Source organism: Mandrillus leucophaeus, unplaced genomic scaffold (assembly GCF_000951045.1).
Source record: "Mandrillus leucophaeus isolate KB7577 unplaced genomic scaffold, Mleu.le_1.0 Scaffold560, whole genome shotgun sequence".
Taxonomy (NCBI): Eukaryota; Metazoa; Chordata; class Mammalia; order Primates; family Cercopithecidae; genus Mandrillus; species Mandrillus leucophaeus.
The window spans coordinates 1,030,461-1,050,935 of NW_012106031.1; the positions used below are offsets into that span (position 1 = coordinate 1,030,461).

A 20,475-nucleotide genomic window follows, 5' to 3' on the forward strand; every position below is an offset into this window, starting at 1 on the left:
TGACTGAGGGGTATATAGCAGTAAACAGCAGCAACTTTCACTAAGTAGCACATTATTACTCACACATGCATATTAAGTGTAAGTTTGTTTAGTCAATTATGTATTACACGTACTACGCAGCAACTAAACAAAATATTTTCTCACAGCATATGGTACAGTCAATAAATGCAACGGTTGCTGGGCGTGGTGGCTCATGCCTGTAATCCCAGTACTTTGGGAGGCTGAGGTAGTCGTATCACTTGGGGCCAGGAGTTCGAGATCAGCCTAGCCAACAAGGCGAAACCCTGTCTCTACTAAAGATACAAAAATTAGCTGGGCATGGTGGCACATGCCTGTAATTCCAGCTACTCGGGAGGCTGAGGCATGAGAATCACTTGAACCCATGAGGCGGAGGTGGCAGTGAGCCAAGATTGCACCACTGCACTCCAGCTTGGGTGACAGTTTGAGACTCCGTCTCAAAAAAAATGAATAAATGAACGAATGAATGAAACAGTTACATAATTTTTTAGTTGCATTAAAATAAGAAATATAATCACTTCCAAGAAGGAAACAGAAACAACATGTATTTATAATATACACACATATCAAGTATAACAATATCAAGTGTTACACTTACTTAACCCCATCAGTAATCTTGAGGTGGATACTGTATTCTATTTTAAAAATTGAAAAATTAAAGTTAAAATTAAGTGTTGGATAACTTGTCTAATAATCTAACAGTATGACTCCAGAACCAGTGCCCTTAACAATTCTACCAAAAGAATAGTTTCCACACTGGAAAGCATAAAGCTTTCCAAGCTAAATGGGTACGGAAAGAAAATATCAGAATTTCTAATTAGAAACTAAGCTTTACAAATATTCAATATATGGATCAAAACCAGGTTTTAGTAAGATAATATGTCAGATGATCACATGTCACTTACTGGTACTCAAGGTACCCAGAGGGAGAAACAAGAAGTGCTCAATGTAGAAGAACTGACTTTCCTTACCTGCTGGCTCCTTTTCAGTGTACTGTGACATATATGGCAGTGTCTGTATGACTAGTTCAGTAGAATTATAGATGTGATTTAGTTTTTATTCACACTATGGATAAGCCACAGGAGATTCCTACAAAGAAACAATGAATTGAACAACAGATTAATAATAAAAGCAAAAAAACAGCAAAAATGATACTTCTGCTCCTCCTAGGGAAGCCTTATAATAAAACTTAGAAAAACACAATGTGATGTAGCCAGGCACGGTGGCAAATGCCTGTAATCCACCTTAGATTACAGCACTTTAGCAGGCCAAGGTGGGCAAATCAGTTTGAGCTCAGGAATTAGAGACCAACCTGGCCAACATGGTGAAAGCCTGTCTCTGCAAGAAATACAAAAATTAGCCAGGCGTGGTGGTGCACAACTGAGGTGGGAGGATTGCTTGAGCCCAGGAGGTAGAGGCTGCAGTGAGCCGAGATCATGTCACTGCACTCCAGGTCTGGGTGACAGAGTGAGATCCCGTCCCAAAAATAAATAAATAAAAACAAGCAAAATGCAACATGATTTGACAAACCAATCAAAAACCCTTAGAAATACCAAAATGGCTATCTGAAATACAGATTTACATCTGCTCTTGACAAAACTCACCTAAGTATATATCATCCTTAAGACTGTCAATGACAACAACACATACATAATTTATAAGTAAACAAACAAAAATATTAAAAGTACTGACTCACGTACTTTTTATTAAACTTACAATAATTTAAATAATAAAAAAGTTTAAACAATAAACTTTTACAATATTAGAAGTACTGACTACCAAACTATTTGGGAGTCTACTACACTGTGCTATCATTGCTTCTCTGTCAAGCAGTAAAATTCCTTTAGCCCTGGAATTGCTAAAAGGTAACTGTAAGAATACAAACTTCATTTTTTAAAAATGTGTAATGGTTTATAACAATTAATAATGTGTGTAAATAATGATGTATTTAATCTTTGCAATAGTCAATTGATCAGATAATTTAATCCCAAATAACCTATTTTCAATCAGGAAAAACTATAATTTATCATGGAACAAATACAAAAAGAACTTCTGTTTTGAAATTAATGCATTTATTTACTATTTGAAAAGTACTACTTGAGAAGTTGCAACCTGTGGTTTTTTTGAAAGTTTGGTTAAGCTTTTTATTTAAACACCTTAATCATTTAAACACTTGAGCTATTGCTAAATGCTCATCATTAATGCAAATTTATTAGACAATAGCTCTGCAAATGAGTTTAATTGTATATGCTACCTCTCTAATCACAGACAGATATATATTAACATATGTAAGAGTACACACCCACATTCACCCATATAAATTACAAATTCAGTAACAAGTTATGATCCTTTAAAGTATCTGAATCAAAAGAGACTGTTAGCAACAGCTGAAGAGAAAAGGAATATAAAAAAATAATAATCTTAACATACTGGCAAAAACAAAGGTGCGAATTAACAATGTTTTGCTTGTTTGTTTGTTTTTTGTTTTTGAGACCGAGTCTCGCTCTGTTGCCCAGGCTGGAGTGCAGTAGCTTGATCTTGGCTCACTGCAACCTCTGCCTCCCGGGTTCAAGTGATTCTCCTGCCTCAGCCTCCCGGTAGCTGGGACTACAGGCGCGCGCCACCATGACTGGCTAATTTTTGTATTTTTAGTAGAGACAGGGTTTCACCATATTGGCCAGGCTGGTCTCAAACTCCTGACCATGTGATCCACCCTCCTTGGCCTCCCAAAGTGCTGGGATTACAGGCATGAGCCACAGTGCCTGGCCGAAATGTGGGTTTTATTCTGAGATGGAAAACCATCGAAGTTCTGAGCACAGAAGAGACATTTGACTTCTGTTTTAAGAAGAACGCTCTGGCTACTGTGTCTAAGCATGAAGGGGAATGAGGTCAAAAGCAGGGAGCACTGTTACAAAGCTATCAAAATAATACTGGCAAGAGATCACAGTGGTTTGGACCAGGGTTAAAACAAAGGGGGTAAGAAATGACAAGATTCTGGACATATTGTAAAAATAGAATCAACAAAATTTACTAATATAGGATATGAAAGAAGGTCAAGGTTGACTCCAGGTTTTAAAGGCTGGGCAATGGGAAAAATGGAGTTAATTTCAACGAATGTAGGAAAAACTGTGGAAGAGGCTGATTTGAAGAAAATATATTCAGTTCAGTTTTGGATGAATTAAGTTTGAGATATCAATTAGACATTCAAGAGGAAATGTTAAATAGGAGTCTGGAGTTGATTGAAAAATTATGAGCTGTTAGTATAATTTGGGAGTTGTCAGTGCATAGATTATACTAAAACATGTATGAACTTGGATGAGATCTCTAGGTGTACATGGAGAAGTAAAGTTAAGCCCTGAGACAATCAAATATGAAGAGCCCAGGGAAAAAGAAGCAGACTGGGTATCCCTTTTCTTAAACGCTTGGAACCAGGAGTGTTTCGGATTTGGGATTTTTTCAAATCTTCGAATATTTGCATATACATAATAAGATATCTTGGGGATGACATCCAAGTCTAAACACAAAATTCACTTGTTTCCTACACATCTTACACATAGTCTGAAAGTAATTTTATACAATACTTTTAATAATTGTGTGCGTGAAACCAAGTTTCTGTTAAGTACAGATGTGTGGAATCTTACACTTATGGTATCATATTGGCAGTAAAAGTGTTTCAGATTTTGGGGCCAAGTGCAGTTACTCATGCCTGTAATCCCAGCACTTGGGAAGGCCAAGGCAAGCAATCACCTGAGGTCAGTGAGACTACGTCTCAAAAAAAAAGCTTCAGATTTTGGAGCATTTTTTAAATGTTAAATTTCTAAATTGGGGATGCTTAACCTATACCAGAAAAAAATAACAGAGAGGCCAGTGAGAGAAAAGTCAAGTCCTGAGTGTGAACACCAAGTGAAGAAAGTGTTTCAGGCAGAACTGACCGTGCCAGAAGTTAAAGTATGATGAAGGCCTATCACTGACCACTTAGCAACATGGAGGACAATGGTGAATGGCAGCACCTTTGGTAGCATGGTTGGTGCAAATACGTGATAGGAATGCTGCTAAAGAGAGGAAAGGCATTGGGAAGAATGCAGAAATCATGGAAATTATCCTGTTTCTTAAACTTTTCTTTAATGTGATTTCACTTTTTTTCTTAGATACTCTTTTCCGAGCCGTCTAACATCCTGATCTAAATTTAGTCTACCTGTTTTCAAGGGCTATTACTCAGCTACTTCTGTGGAAATCTTTTGATTGTACTACCTTTTCAGGTAAGTCCCCTACTTTGAATTCCAGGTTTTTATCATTTTTTTTCCTTTACTGGAAGATGCTCAAATAACGGTTTCAACAACTATATGTTGGAGGCAAACACTGAGTCCTTGGACATCTGAATATACTATCTCTCTCACACTTTAGTACAGTTCAAGACAAAATCACTTTTTCTAAACTTTGAAAGGCACTGTGTCCTACCTGTCTATTGATTTATACTGCTTTTGTAGAAACACCAAATTTTTCTGTCTGGATATTTAGGATCTTGTCTCAATAGCTGGTATTCTATAATTTCACAAAGACTTGTTTGGGGCAGGCCATGTTTAAATTTTTCCTACACAGCACTGGAAGAACTATTTTAATTTAGAGACTCTTGTACAGGTCTCAAATATATCTTTTTCCGTACTACTTTTTTTTTATTTGGTCCAAACGGGTTAATCATTTGTCTCTAAACTTTTCTTTCATATTTTCACTCTACAGACTGGGAGATTTTACTCACTTTTCCTTCTTTCACTTAGCCTTTCCTTATTCTCTTAGCCTTTCATTATTCTCTGTAACAATCTTTTTAATTTCTCATACTTTCTTATTCTGTGATTCTTTATTATTTAATAGTGGTTCTTGTTTTATGAATATAGACTAAAATCTCTCTGTAGATACTAATTATTTCTATTTAATCCAAGACCTCTATATTCTGTCTACCACAGTATTCTCATTTCTATCTAGATCTAAGTATAAAAAACAAGAAAAAAAGCAAAACAGGGAGGAGATAAGTAGGGAATAAAAACCATAGCTAGGGTCAGGACTAAAATGATTACTCAGTCCAAATTTGTAGCTAAGGTAAATTGGGAACACTTAGTTTTTCTCTAAATAGACATTTCCTTTGCTGATCAGTTATTTGCTCCATGTACTATTCACCTAACATGTTTATAACAGACTCCTCTCTACTTGTGACAATTAGTCACTTCAAACAATTTGGGGTTTTTACATACTTCTTACTAGTACTAAAACAAATATATAAACATGTTGCTAAGAATTAAAGGAGTTAATCAGAGATGTATTAATTTCTAGGTCTCTCAATTATTAATCTAGAAGTCATTACTTTATCATTTTAACTACAGTATTATGCCAGCAGCTCTGGACAGACAATAGGAATAATCTTTAAGGATTACAAGGAAGAACATGGACCTGCAAGATACACTTCTCACAGTAAACTAGTGAATTTAAAGACAAAGGCTTTGTTTATTTCTTATTTACATACACTTTGTCTAATACATTGTCTGGCAGTATATTTAAACAGTTACTGAACAAACGAATGAATCAACGAGATAATTCTGTGCTCCTTTCTCTGATGGAAATATGGTCACATAATGGAAAGAGAGTGCTAAGTATTTGGGCACACATGGATTCAAACTTCATTTAGGCAAGTTAATAAACTGCTCTCATTATTAGAGCCCTCTCTTGTGACTTGTTTCTAATGAAGACAGTGTGATGGATGTGACTGTGTGTGATGTACAAGAATAGGGTAATAAAAGGAATTGTGGCTCCCTTAATCTCTCTGTTCACTCTTTCTAGAAGAAACCAGCTGCCACATCATGAGATCACTCAAGTAGACCCATGGAAAGCCCACATGGTGAAATACTGACTGTTTCTGACAAAATCCACAAGAAACTAAGGTCTTCCAGCAACAGCCACATGGATGAGCAACCTGGAAAGCAGTTATCTCAGCCCTAGTCAAGCCTTCAAATGACTGCAGTCCCAGCCTACATTTGACTGCAACCTCTTGACTGCAACTACTTGACTGCAACATTATCTTTACAAAGAATGTAAATTAAAATGAAGATTTAGGCACAGGGAGAGAAAAATCAGCTAAACTTTCAGAAAAGTTTCAGCCAATAGCATGGATCTACACACTTATGACTCATCTTCTGGGAGCCAGAAATAACTCACTTTTAAAGTATCTTTTCTAGAAAAACAAAGTTGAGAATCAAATACAATTTGATCCTTACTTGAAGAAGTCTTGGTTACCCTTCCAAGTCCATTAGAATATTTATTTTATATTCTCTCATATTTACATATATGCCTCCAAAATGCCCTAAAAACATTTAAAATTCCTCTTAAATCAGTCTTCTATAATGATCTACCCTGCATTTCCTTTTAGTACATGAATTCCTTAGACACACAGAATTTTGATAATTTACACCTATTATCACAACTGAGATATAAATTCAGACTACAAACTTTATGACAAAATGCATTTATGACAAACTATGACAAATGTTATTAGAAAGCTATTTTACATATACATGTCAAAATCAACTATATTTTAACTTAGTTTACTAACATTATCTCGTCTTTTTATTAACTGCTAAGGCAAAATAAATATCCCAAGAGTTAACAAGGTATTTATTTTGAATAACAATCAAAGCCTACACTTAAATTATTTCTCATACTTGTATATTCTTTTTAATCTATCTCTAGATTTCTCCTATCTTCTATCCGCCAGCAAATGACCACGTACACATACACACAACCGCAAAATCGTCCAGGAGATCTTATTTTCTAACTAGTAGATACACAATAAATAAGGAATGAGGCGAAGTCATTCCTATATTTCACTGCAAATAATAACATGAATTTCCTACATAAACATGGAATAATTTCTCCACGTAAGTATTTAGAAATGTCTGTCGGCACTTTTAATTTTCAGTATAGAAGTCTTGTTCAAGTTAATTGAATTTATTCTTAGCCATCTTACATATTTCAATGCTATTCTACACGTATTTTAAAAACTTTTACACTTTGTGGTTGCTAGTACATATATTATAATAATTGGCCTTGTATCCAATCGCCTTGCTAACTTCACCTATTTTAATAATTTGCTGGCAATGTATTTGGGGTTTACGTTTTCTAATTTTTATATTATTTTTTGGCCGAGCATACTGGTTAGAAGTCCGATGCGGCCGGGGGCGGTGGCTCACGCCTGTAATCCCAGCACTTTGGGCAGGAGGATCACGTGAGGTTGGGAGTTCAAGACCAACCTGATCAACATGAAGAAACCCCATCTCTACTAAAAATACAAAAGTAGCCGGGCGTGGTGGCGCATGCCTGTAATATCAGCTACTCAGGAGGCTGAGGCAGAAGAATCGCTTGAACCTGGGAGGCGGAGGTTGCAGTGAGCCAAGATTGTGCCATTGCACTCCAGCCTGGGCAACGAGCAAAACTCTGTCTCCAAAAAAAAAAAAAAAAAAAAGAATAAAAGATAAAAAGTTCAATGCAATGTTGAATAGAGGGACAGATGTATTACACACAAATCAGTGGTTTTTCATTGAATATGATGTTAGCTGTATGTTTTTTGTTGGCAAATTAAGAATGCTTCCTTCTATTCATAAATTGATGAGGTTTTCTAAACATAAACACATGCTGAATTTTGTCAAATAATTTTTTTGTAAATTCTACAAAATTTACAATTTTTTTTCTCTATGGACCTATGAACTCACTACATTATTCTGTAAAAGTGATAGATAACATTGATTAATTTTATTTTTTATTTTTGAGACAGGGTCTTGCTCTGTTGCCCAGGCTAGAGTGCAGTGGCCAGATCAAGGCTCACTGCAGACTCAACCTTGGCTTAAGAGATCCTCCCACCTCAGCCTACTGAGTAGCTGGGACCACAGGCATGAATCACACCCAGTTAATTGTTAAAATTTTTTGTAGACACAGGGTCCCACTATGTTGCCTAAGCTGGTCTTGAACTCCTGGGCTCAAACGATCTTTCTGCCTCGACCTTCCAAAGTGGTGGGATTACAGGCATGAGACACTGCATCCAGGCAAATTATTACTTTTAAAACATTTAACCAACTTAACTTTACATTCCCCAAACAAATCCATGTCGGTCACAATACATTAACCCTTTTATATCTCACTGGATTATTCTTTTATCTATGTTTATGAGAAATATTGGCTTAAAATGGTCTTGTCATGCTTTTGTCCGGTTCTCCTATCAAGATTATACTAAAGTCATAAAATACACAAATAAATCTATGTTCTTCTTGTTCTCTAGAAGAGTCTGTGTAAATCCAGGATTATATCTTACTTAAATGTAAGGCAGATTTGTCAGTGAAGCCATCAGGTCTAGGATTTTCTTTGTGGAAAGGTTTTTGACAAATTCAACTACCTTAATAGACAAAGAACAACTCAGATTTTCTATTTCTTTATAGGTAAGCTGAGTAAACTGTGTTTTTCAGGGATTATGACCTTTCATTCAAGTTGTCAAATGTATTATCAAGTTGTACATAATTCCCTTTCATTAACAATTTAATATAGAGAGGATCTGTAGTGATGTCTCTTTTTTTCATCCCTGATACGAGTATTTGTGTTTTCTTTCATTTTTCTTAATCAGGTCATTAGAGGTTTTCATTTTTAAAAAGTTTTCTTAACTAATTGACTGTAGAACTTTCCTGCTTCATTGATTTCTACTTTTATACTATTTCCTTCTTTCTACTTCCTTGGGTTTAATTCATTGCTCCTTTGAGTAAGAGCTTAGACTACTGACCGTTAACCTTTGTTCCTTACTAATTTATACATCTAAAGCATAAAGTTACCTCTAAGCACTGCTTCAGCTGTATTCCAAAAGTGCTGATATGTATTATTTTTATTATTTTTCAGATTAAAATGTTTTTGAATTTCCACAGTGACTTTGTTTTTCATTCATAGGCTAACCCAGAAGTGTCTTGGTTAATTTCCAAATATTTGCAGCCTATTTTTTTTGTTATTGGGTTGTAATATAATTCTATAGTGATCAGAGAACACGCGTTATATAATTTAAATTCTTTGAAGATTAATGATACTACTTTATGACCAAGAATATTTTTGCAAATGTCCCATATGCACTTAAAAATAATGTAAAGCCTTCAGTTGTTGAATATAATGTTCTACAAATGTCAATTAGGTCAAGTTGATTAATCATACCATTCAAATTTCCTATTTCTTTACTAATACTTATTTTATCTTATTGTTCTACCAGTTACTTTGAATGTACTTAAAATCTCCAGCTAGGAATACGGATCTACCTTTCTTTTAGCTATTTTAGCTTCTGTCTTACATACTTGGAAGCTGTGTTACTATGTGAAAACATATTTAGAATTATGTCTTCTTGATAAATTGGCCCACTTACCATGGTTTTCTTTTTTTCTTATCTCTCAGAATACTTCTCTCCTTAAGTCCATTTTGTCTGGTATTAATATAGCCACATCAGCTTTCTTTTGGTATTTGCAACAATACTGATTCCATCTTTTCATTTTACCTGTGCCTTTACTTGTAAAGTGCTTTTATTATAAACAGAATATAGGTAGGTCTTGCTCGCTTCTATATAATATCTGATAATCTTTCTCTTTTTGTTGGAATATTTAATCCATTCGCATTTAACCATAATTACCAATGTAGTCTGGTTTAAATCTACCATCTTGTTATTATTTTCAATCATCTCACCTGTCCTTTGTTCCTTTATTCCTCCTTTCTTGAATTCCTCGGTAATGATAATTTTTTTGTTATTCCATTTCATTTCATCTACTAGCTTTTTTGATATATCCTTTAAAATACCATTATCTTACTGGTTTTCCTAGAAATTACAAAATGTATCCTTGATGTATGCTGGATAATATTTCCTAGAAGCTCTAAATAACTTACCTTTCTCTAATGAGCATTTTAAGTTCTCTTCCGGCAGGCAATTATATTGCATGTAGATTGTCTTAACATCATAGAAGTCTGGTTGTGGTTTATGTTTGGACAAGTCCATTTCAGCTTGTCCTTATATCAAAGTGTGCCCTACACTCTTACCGTCTACTTCAAACTACAGATGCTCCTTGACTTACAATGGGATTATGTCCTGACAAATCTAGTATAAAATGAAAATATCATTAAGTTGAAAATGCTTTTAAGATCCTACTAAACCCATTGTAAAGTTGAAAAATCATAAACGAAACCAGTTGAGCACTGTCTGTAGTTCTTTTACCAGGTCCCAAAAGATGCAAGAAACTCTCATAACAGTTTAACTCCTTCATGTCCATGGTTGTTATTTTCATATAGCTCACCCTACATATAAGCCCCACCAAACATTATCAAGACTGTTTCAAACACCTTCAATATCCCTTTCTGAAAACGTCTACTTATTCCATTTCCATGCCTCCATCTGTCTGATGTTCCTTTAGCCTGAATAACATCTTTTAATGTTTGTTATGAGTCTGCCGGTGACAACTTCCCTCTCTGCTTCTGTATGTCTCAGACTGTCTTTGTTTTTGAAGGATATTCAAATGAAAACAGTATTCTACATTAGATGCTTTTTTTTTCTTTTTTGGAGCACTATAAAGATGTATTACTATTGTTTGCTGGCTTCCACAGTTTCCATTAAGAAGTCCATGCTATCTGAGCTGAATACATATACTCAAACACCTATCAAGTGAGTGTGCCTGCCAGTGAATTAAAAATGAGAGAAAATAAAAAGTTTAAGGATTGGAAAGGAAGGAAAAATCTCATTATTCACAGACAACACGGTTACATATGAAAAAAAAATGGAAGAAACTACCTACAAGTAAAGTTCTACAGTAATAAGTTTTAGATGGTTGACAGATACAAAGTTGACATAAAAATGTATTATCACATTCCAACATATAGCTAGAAAACTAAATTTATTACTAATATTACCTAAAAAGGTTATTGTTTACAACAGCAACCACAAACATCAAATCCCTAGAAATAAACTCAATGAAAGATGCAGAATATCACTCACAGACATTTTAGAAGACATAACTAAATGGAGAAAAATCCCATACTCATTGGCTTGGTTCAGTTTCATGAATTTCAATTCTCCTTAAATAATATATCGGTTAAATGTAATCCTAATAAAATCCCAGCAGGCATTTTTTTGGGGAAAATTGACAAGGTGATTCTAAAATGTAAACAGGACTGTAAATGGCCAAGAATAACCAAAGTTATCATTAAAAAGAACAAGGTACAAAGAGGTAACTCTTTCAGAAGACAAATCCTAAAAACCTATGATAATTAATAAGAGGCTTGTTAGGGAATAGGCAGACAAATATATCAATGGAATAGGATAGAAAAGTGTCCAACAGACCGGGCGTGGTGGTTCATGCCTGAAATCTCAGCAGTTTTGGAAGCTGAGGTGGGTGGATCACTTGAGGCCAGGAGCTGGAGACCAGGCCTGGCCAACATGGTAAAACCCTGTCTCTACTAAAAATACAAAAATTTGCCGCACACGGTGGTACATGCCTGTAGTCCCAGCTACTTGGGAGGCTGAGGCAGGAGAATCACTTGAACCCGGGAGGTGGAGGTTGCAGTGAGCCGAGATTGCCCCATTGCACTCTAGCCTGGGCAATAGAGCAAGACTCCATCTCAAAAAAAAAAAAAAAAGAAAAGAAAAGTGTCAAACAATAGAACTTTCTGTGATGATGAAATTCTGCAGTGTTCAAGCCTATATTAATTTTAATCTTAAACAGCCACATGTGACTAGTATCATATAGGACCAACACAGGAACAGAGTCCCGAAACAGATACACATTACATACAATTGACTTACGACAATGCTACATTACAGAGCTCTAGGGACAAGATACGTTTTTTCATTGAACACACTAGATTAATTGGATACTGATGCAGAAACAAAATTTCGCCTGTTTTCCACAAAATGCAAAACTCAATTCCAAAAGGACTGTAGATCTAAATGTAAAAGGCAAAACAATAAATCCAAAAAAACTATAAATCTTTATATTGTTGGAGTAAAGAAAGATGTTTTAAAAAAGGGAACAAAAAGTAAAATTTCCTAAAGAAATAAAGGGCCAATGAACTGCACAATGGAATTTAAAATTTCCATTCATAAAAAGATACCATTCAGAGACTGAAAAGGAAAGCCACAAATGAGAAAAGAAATGTACATTACATATAAGTATCAAAGTGCTCACATACAGCATATATAACATACTCCTAAATATAAAAAAGAATAAGATAATCCAAAAGAAATGTGATAACATGATGAGACACATTCCAGAAAAGGATACACAAATGGCTAAGAAACATATGAAAAGGTATCAATTTCATAAACTGGCTGAAATCATAAATTAGAACAAGTTACTATTATACACCAGAGATGAAAATTAAAATATTAACCATATCAAATGTTAGTGTGGATTTTAAGCAACTTTCACTTTACAGTTGTAAATATACATCTCTGCATTCATCTTGGAAAACTTTTTGGAAGCACCTACTAAACCTGAACATATGCATATGATATGGTCAGGCAGTCCATCTTCCAAATGCATACCAAGACATATAAACATGTTCACCTACAGTCCCACTCATATGGCAGTCTGTGGAGGGTGACTGCTTGAGCCCAGGAGTTCGAGGCTGCAGTGAGCTATAATCTTGGCACTGCATTCCAGCCTGGGCAACAGAGCAAGACCCCATCTCTAAAAAAATAAAGAAATTTTTTTAAATGTTCATAGAAGCAATGTCCATAATAATTTCAAACTGTAAACAACCCAAATGTTCAACAGCAAAACGGGTGAATATAACAGAATACATTTGTAGGCAAAATACTATAAAACAAAAACGAACTACAGCTACCCACAACAGGAATACTACAAACACAAATAGATCTCATAAAAATGAAAGAAATGAAAAACAGCCAAATACAAAAAAATTCATGCTGTATGTTCCATTTTTATAAAAGTTCAAAAACAAGCAAAACTAATCTATGGTGTTACATACCAAGAGAGAATAACCACCTTTTCCGGAGAAGAGGAAGACAAAATGCTGAAAGGTATTATAGCAGAAGGATGTGCTAGTAACATTCTAATTCTTTTTTTTTTTTTTGAGACAGAATCTCACTCTGTTGCCCAGGTTGGAGCGCAGTGGTGCAATCTTGACTCACTGCAACATCTGCCTTCTGGGTTCAAGTAATTCTCCTGCCCCAGCCTCCCGAGTAGCTGGGATCATAGGCACCTGCGACCACACCTGGATAATTTTTGTATTTTTAGTAGAGATGGGGTTTCACCATGTTGGCCAGGCTGATCTCAAACTCCTGACCTCAAATGATCCACCTGCCTCGGCCTCCCAAAGTGCTGGGATTACAGGTATGAGCCGCTGCACCCAGCCACATGCTAATTCTTGACTTGGTTGGTGTTTATATTGACTTCAGTCTGTGCTAATTTACTGAAGTTACACACATTTTTACAAGCACAGTGCAATAAAAAGTTTTATATAGTCACTGGAAGAAAATATATTCAAGTGTTAAAGTTATATTTCAGTTTGGGTCTATGAGTGATTTTTATGCCTTTGGAAGGCATTTTTTGTTTTCCAACTTTTCTTTCACACACTTGTGCTCCTTTTGTAATTGGCAGAAAAATGTTTAATCACTTTGTTAGCAACAGGTTTTTATGGACCACTGAAAATTAGGCTAAGACACTTGAGAATGCAAAAACACATATTTAATTATTAGACAAAAATAGAAAGTGTGAAGTGGAATTATCCTGGGAAACCTAGGACATGAGATCCTTCTTCTAACCACACAAACATTAGAGAATAAGAAACACATGTATAAAACAAGATCTCACGAAAATTCAACTTCTCAATTTCTGTTTCTAACAGTATGACAGATAAAAAAAATTTTTTAAACCTCACAACTCAAAGCAAATACAAATGTCTTAACTCTGGGCAGGGGGTGAATGGTGGAAAAGAGAAGGAATATCTCGCCTAACAATTCAAAGCCACAGCTTAATCTCATTAGATTTGTGGCTGCAATTCATACAACCTGTATGAGCCAACAAGCCACAAAGTGAGAATATTGTTAAGTCTTAGGGATCAGTGTTCCAAGTACCTGGGAACAAAGCTAATTCCTCTCAGTTGAAAGTCACCTCACTTTCAACCCAGGTCAGAATTCTCACATGTAAAATTTCAAAGAATATGAACTCACAATAAAAAGTACAACATACATGAGAAAGAACGTTGACAAGAATTAACAAAATAAAAGGAAACGGAAAATGCCTATGAAGACTTCAGATATTAAGATTATCAGATGAATGTTTCTTTAATGTGTAAATCATAAAAATAAGGGTCACTAAAAGTATAACTTAAAAGGACAACACTAGGCTGGGCCCAGTGGCTCATGCCTGCAATTCCAGCACTTTGGGAGACCGAAGCAGGTGGGCAGTTTGAGCCCAGGAGCTCAAGACCAGATGAGCAACATGGTGAAAACCCATCTCTATAAAAAATGTAAAAATTAGACAGGCATGGTGGTGTGTGCCTGTAGTCCCAGCTACATGCGAGGCTCAGGTGGGAGGTCACGTGAGCCTGGGAGGTGGCGGCTGAAGTAAGCCGTGATTGTGCCACTGCGCTCCAGCCGGCGACAGAGTAAGGCCCTGACTTCGGGGGAAGGAATAAAAATCTTCCCACAAGCAAAACAATAGGCCCACAGGTCTTAATAGAAATTTCTATCCAAATATACAAATAGATTTCCAGTGCTAAACCTGTTTGTCCAGAGAATAGAAAAGGATTTCATAAGCTTGTTTTAAAGACACGTTTTAAAGTTCATTTGAAGAGCAGAGTAAAATCTTCATGAACTAGCCAGACAAGGCTGGGCGCAGTGGCTCATGCCTGTAATCCCAGCACTTTGGGAGGCCAAGAGGCTGGTAGATCACATGAGGTCAGGAGTTCAAGACCAGCCTGACTAACATGGTGAAACCCCGTTTCTACTAAAAATACAAAAAATTAGCTGGGTGTGGAGGCACATGCCTGTAATCCCAGCTACTCGGGAGGCTGAGGCAGGAGACTCGCTTGAACCCGGAAGGCAGAGAGTGCAGTGAGCCGAGATCGTGCCATTGCACTCCAGCTTGGGCAATAAGAGCTAAACTCTATCTCAAAAAAAAAAAAAAAAAAAAAGAAACGGCCAGACAAGCAGACAAGTCACAAAAATTAAAAATTAGATATCAATTCCAGTGATAAAAAATAAAAAATTCTGAGATATTAGCAAGCCATTACAGCAATATATTTGAAAACAGTATATACTGAGTCTCTTCCAAAACAGACTCATTAGATATGATTGCTTCTATTTTCATTAATAAACATTTCAGTGGATGCAGAAAAAGCATTCAATGAAATTCAACATTCATTCAAGTTTAAAAGAACTCTCAAGAAACTAAAAATGGAAAAGAATTTACTAAGCCTTATAAAACTAATCAGTCCAAAGGGTATGGCAAAATTATATTGAACAGTGAAGTGTCAGTATCATTTCCTTCTTAAAATGCCAACCATCACTTCTACTTAACATGTAAAGTTCTTTTTTCTTTTTTTTTTTTTTTGAGACAGTCTCTCTCTCTGTGGCCCAGGCTGGAGTGCAGTGGCACGATCTCAGAGCACTGCAACTTCCGCCTCCCGGGTTCAAGCAATTCTCCTGCCTCAGCCTCCTGAGTAGCTGGGATTACAGGCGTGTGCCATCACATCCGGCTAATTTTTGTATTTTTAGTAGAGACGGGGTTTCACCATGTTGGTCAGGCTAGTCTTGAACTTCTGACCTCATGATCCACCTGCCTCAACTTCCCAAAATGCTGAGATTACAGGGGTGAGCTGCCACACCCGGCCTAACATGTAAAGTTCTAACCATCGTAAGACCAAAAAAAAAAAAAAAAAGGTGGGCGGGGGGAGAGGGGGAGAAAGAGGAAAACAAGAGATACCAACAAAACTAGGAATGTAGAAATAAAATTTGTAAAAAGTAAAAATAAAACTCTATTAAAGTGAAAAGAAATCTAAAAGAAAAAACTGAGACATACAAAAAAATTTAGTGATAGTGTCAGTGCTATGGTTTGAATGTTTGTGCCATCTTCCAAAATTCTTAATCCACACTGTGGTGGTAATAAAAGGTGGGGTCTTTTGAAAAGCGATTAAGTCATAAGGGCTCTGCCCTCATAAATGGACTAGTACCTTATAAAAAGGCTGGGGGGGAACTACTTAGCCCTTCACGCTCTTTCATTTTCTGCTGTGTGAAGACAAGCACCAGGTGCCATCTCGGAAGCAGAGAGCAGCCCTCACCAAACACTAAACCCACTGGCACCTTGATTTTAAACATCTAGGCTCTAGAATTGTGAGAAATAAATTATTTTCTTTATAAATTACCCAGTCTTAGGTATTTTGTCATAGCAGCAGGAACAGATTAAGACAGACAGCTATAACATCAAGATACAAAAGTCAGTACAGTAAACAGCTATAAAAAGTAATTTTAGAAATACACCATTTGTAGGAGGTTCCACTTCTGTAGGGTATAGAAAGCTGGAGTGTCACTCCCACTTCAGTTGTGAAAGGGAGTGACTGCCAACAAGGGAAAGGAATGAAACCCTTCCTCAACACTTCTCCCTAGTAGGAAAAAAAAAAGCAACAACTTTATTTTTATTTTATTTTTTGAGACGGAGTCTCATTCTCTTGCCCAGGCTGGAAGGCAGTGGCGCCATCTCGGCTCACTGCAAACTCTGCCTCTCAGGTTCAAGCAATTCTCCTGCCTCAGTCTCCCAAGCAGCTGGGATTACAGGTGCCTGCCATCACACCCAGCTATTTTTTTTTTTTTTTTTAGTAGAGACAGGGTTTCACTATGTTGGCCAGGCTGGTCTTGAACTCCTGATCTCAAATGATCTGCCCGTCTTGGACTCTCAAAATGCTGAGATTACAGGTGTGAGCCACAGTGAACGGCCAACAACTTTAAACCACTAGGGAAGGGCAGCAATCTCTGTCCTCCATAGTGGTTTGGGTATGAGTAAAAGAAAAAGACCCTTACTCCTAGAGCACAGTTAGGAAACAGTTTATAGTCCTGGCTCCTATACTGGTACATTAAAGATTTGCTACCACTGGGGAAGGAGCAGAAAATCTCTCCTGCACAAAACCTATCAAAGATATGGGCCGGGTACAGGGCTCAGGCTTGTAATCCCAGCACTTTGGGAGGCCGAGGTGGGAGGATCACCTGAGGTCAGGAGTTCAAGACCAGCCTAGCCAACATGGGGAAACCCCATCTCTACTAAAAGTACAAAATTAGTTGGGCGTGGTGGCACATCGCTGTAATCCCACCTACTTGGGAGACTGAGGCAGGAGAATCGCTTGAACCTGGGTGGCGGAGTTTGCAGTGAGCCGAGATCACATTTAATGCACTCCAGCCTGGGTGACAAGAGTGCAACTCCGTTTCAAAAAAAAAGATACGAGGCAGAGTTTGGCTACCATGGAGAGAAGGTACAGCATCACTGGCCCATACCCAAAAACAAGAGACACAAGGCTTGTGTAGCACTGAGTACAGATAAGGAAGACAGAGAAAACTCTGCATCCATCCCCAGGCTAGTCAGCATCAAGAAACAATAGTCTACTGCTGGGGATAATGACAGCATGTGGAGAAACTTCTCCACTGAGGGATGGGCACACATGAGAAAGCTGAAAGTTGACAGTGAAATAGGAACACTTAGAAAAATCAGGCACTTCAGCTGCCACACTAAGCATAAGGTAACACTAAACACAATGCAACCGCAGAAACAAAATCCAAACCCATCTCAATCATGAATTAGACTGAATCAACGCCACACCACACTAAAAGCCTAGCAGATGCAGCAGCAGACTCACATCCAGACATAAGAATTATATGCCTCAATCTCTACTGTTCTGCATATGAAGTCTTCCATTCAGTCAAAAATTACAAGACAAAAAAGTTAAGGAGAAAAAAACCCTCTTTATCAAGAGACAGCAATGAACAGAACCAGATAAGGCAAATAACAGAATTATCAGAGAAGAAAATTAAAATAACTATGATTACCCTTTTAAAGACTCGGCACAAAGATAGGAACATGCATCAACTCATGAGAAATTTCAGGAGAGATGAAAATGGAAATGCAAAAAATAAAAAACACAGTAACAGAAATGAAGAATGCATTCTATAGGCTCATTAAAAAACTAGGGGAGGAAACTTTTAGTGAGCTCAAGGTAAGTCAGGTCAGGCTCAGTGGTTCATGCCTGTAATCCCGGCATTTTGGGAGGCCAAGATGGGCGGATCACTTCAGGTCAAGAGTTCAAGATCAGCCTGATCAACATAGTGAAACTCGTCTCTACTAAAAATACAAAAAATTAGTGAGACATGGTGGTGCACGCTCATAATTCCAGCTACTCAGGAGGCTGAGATACGGAGAATCACTTGAACTCAGGAGGCAGAGGTTGCAGTGAGTCAAGATCGCACCACTGCACTCCAGCCTGGGTGATAGACTGAGACTGTCTCAAAAAAAAAAAAAAAAAAAAAAAAAGGTTAGGTCAAAAGACATGACCCAAGCCTAGATAAAAAGTGATTTAAGTGAAAAGAAACACATTAAAAAACAACAGCAACAAAAACCAGAATAGAGCCTCCAAGAGTTGTAGACTTCATTAAATGAACCATCATGAATTTAACTGGAATCCCGCAAATTGGCGGTGGGAGGGAGAGCAGTGGAAACATTAGAAGATGCTGTGAATTTTTCAAACATTATTTAAAAGATCATAAATCCCAAGAAGCTCAGTGATTCCCCCCTACAAAAGCAGTATAAATATAACACACACAAAAATGTACACATATCCCACGATGTAACATCTCTAACCTGTTATAAAAAATGAATGATATGGCCGGGCACGGTGGCTCACACCTGTAATCCCGGCACTTTGGGAGGCAGAGGTGGGTGGATCACGAGATCAGGAGATAGAGACCATCCTGGCTAACAAGGTGAAACCCTGTCTCTACTAAAAAAAAAATACAAAAAAAAATTAGCCAGGCATGGTGGCGGGTGCCAGTAGTCCCAGCTACTCAGGAGGCTGAGGTAAGAGAATGGAGTGAACCTGGGAGGCCGGGCTTGCAGTGAGCCGAGACCGCGCCACTGCACTCCCGCCTGGGAGACAGAGCAAGACTCCATCTCAAAAACAAAAAAACAAAAAACAAAACAAAACAAAAAACGAATGATACATGCCTGCAATCCCAGCACTCCGGAAGCCCAAGGAAGGCAGACCACTTGAGGCCAGGAGTTTGAGACTAGCCTGGCTAACGTGGTGGAACCCTGTTAAATACAAAAATTAGCCAGGTGTGGTGGCGGGAGCCTGTGATCCCAGCTACTTGGGAAGCTGAGGCATGAGAATCACTTGAACTCAGGAGGTGGAGGTTGCAGTGAGCAGAGATGGCGCCACTGCACTCCAGCCTGGGCAACAGAGTGAGACTCTGTCTCAAAAACAACCACTACCACCACCAATGACAGCCTGGACACAGTGGCTCAGGCCTGCAATCCCAGCATTTCTGGAGGATAAGGTGGGAGAATTGCTTGATTCTAGAAGCTGGAGGCTACAGGGAGACAAGCTTGTACTACTGCACTATAGCTTGGGCAATAGAGCAAGACCTTGTCTTAAAAAACAAACACATAAAATAAAATTTAAAAACCACTGATAAAACATATTTGATACTGACAGTAGAAAAAGGAACTAAATAAGAATCACAGCCAACTTCTTATTTCAAACTGTGCAAGTCAAAAGGTAATAAACAGCATCCTTAATATTAGAAACATTGTGAATATTAAATGTATATCCAGCAAAATCTTTCAAAAGAAAAAGTGAAACAAAGTATTTGTGAGACAATCTTTGGAACTTTGTTACCAGTAGAACTGAAATGCAAGAAATGTGAAAGGAAGTTCTTCATGCAAAAGGAGTAAGCACTGGAAAAGAGGCCATTATAACAAAGAAAATGAACTTTAATTTAACTTATACTACTTTAAATTCAAATTTAAATAGCTACACTGGCTAAAGACTACCATATTAGACAGCACAGGAATAAAACAAACATTACAAGGTATTATGCATTTATGGCATTTGTAAAAGGTAAAACAGTAATAGCACAAAAGATAAGGAGAAATTGTAAATATACATTGTAAATATACTGTTGTAGAGCTCTGACACTATGAAAAATGTGGTGTAATATTGCTTCAATATGGTATATTATTAAAGATGTATAATATAAATCACAGAGAAGCCAGTAACTTTTTAAAAGAGAAAAAGTAAGTGTAAGTAGTGAGCCAATGGTCAAGATAAAATGGACTCAAAAACAGGGATCAGAGTAAGCAGAAAACAATGGATTATATATTTAAATCCAACTACATCAATAATTAC

General features: G+C 37.1%; 1 protein-coding gene across 1 annotated transcript in view; it reads right to left on the reverse strand.

The window, feature by feature from the left end:
* Nucleotides 1-20,475, reverse strand: part of PJA2 (praja ring finger 2, E3 ubiquitin protein ligase) — an 81,050-nt gene that overhangs the window by 51,237 nt on the left and 9,338 nt on the right. Inside the window, exons 2-3 of the mRNA XM_011998206.1 lie at nucleotides 9,763-9,892; nucleotides 990-1,107 (exon numbers count right to left, since the gene is read on the reverse strand). Coding sequence (XP_011853596.1) covers nucleotides 990-1,020 — 31 coding nt within the window. The 5' untranslated portion in view covers nucleotides 1,021-1,107; nucleotides 9,763-9,892. The remainder of the gene's footprint in view (nucleotides 1-989; nucleotides 1,108-9,762; nucleotides 9,893-20,475) is intronic.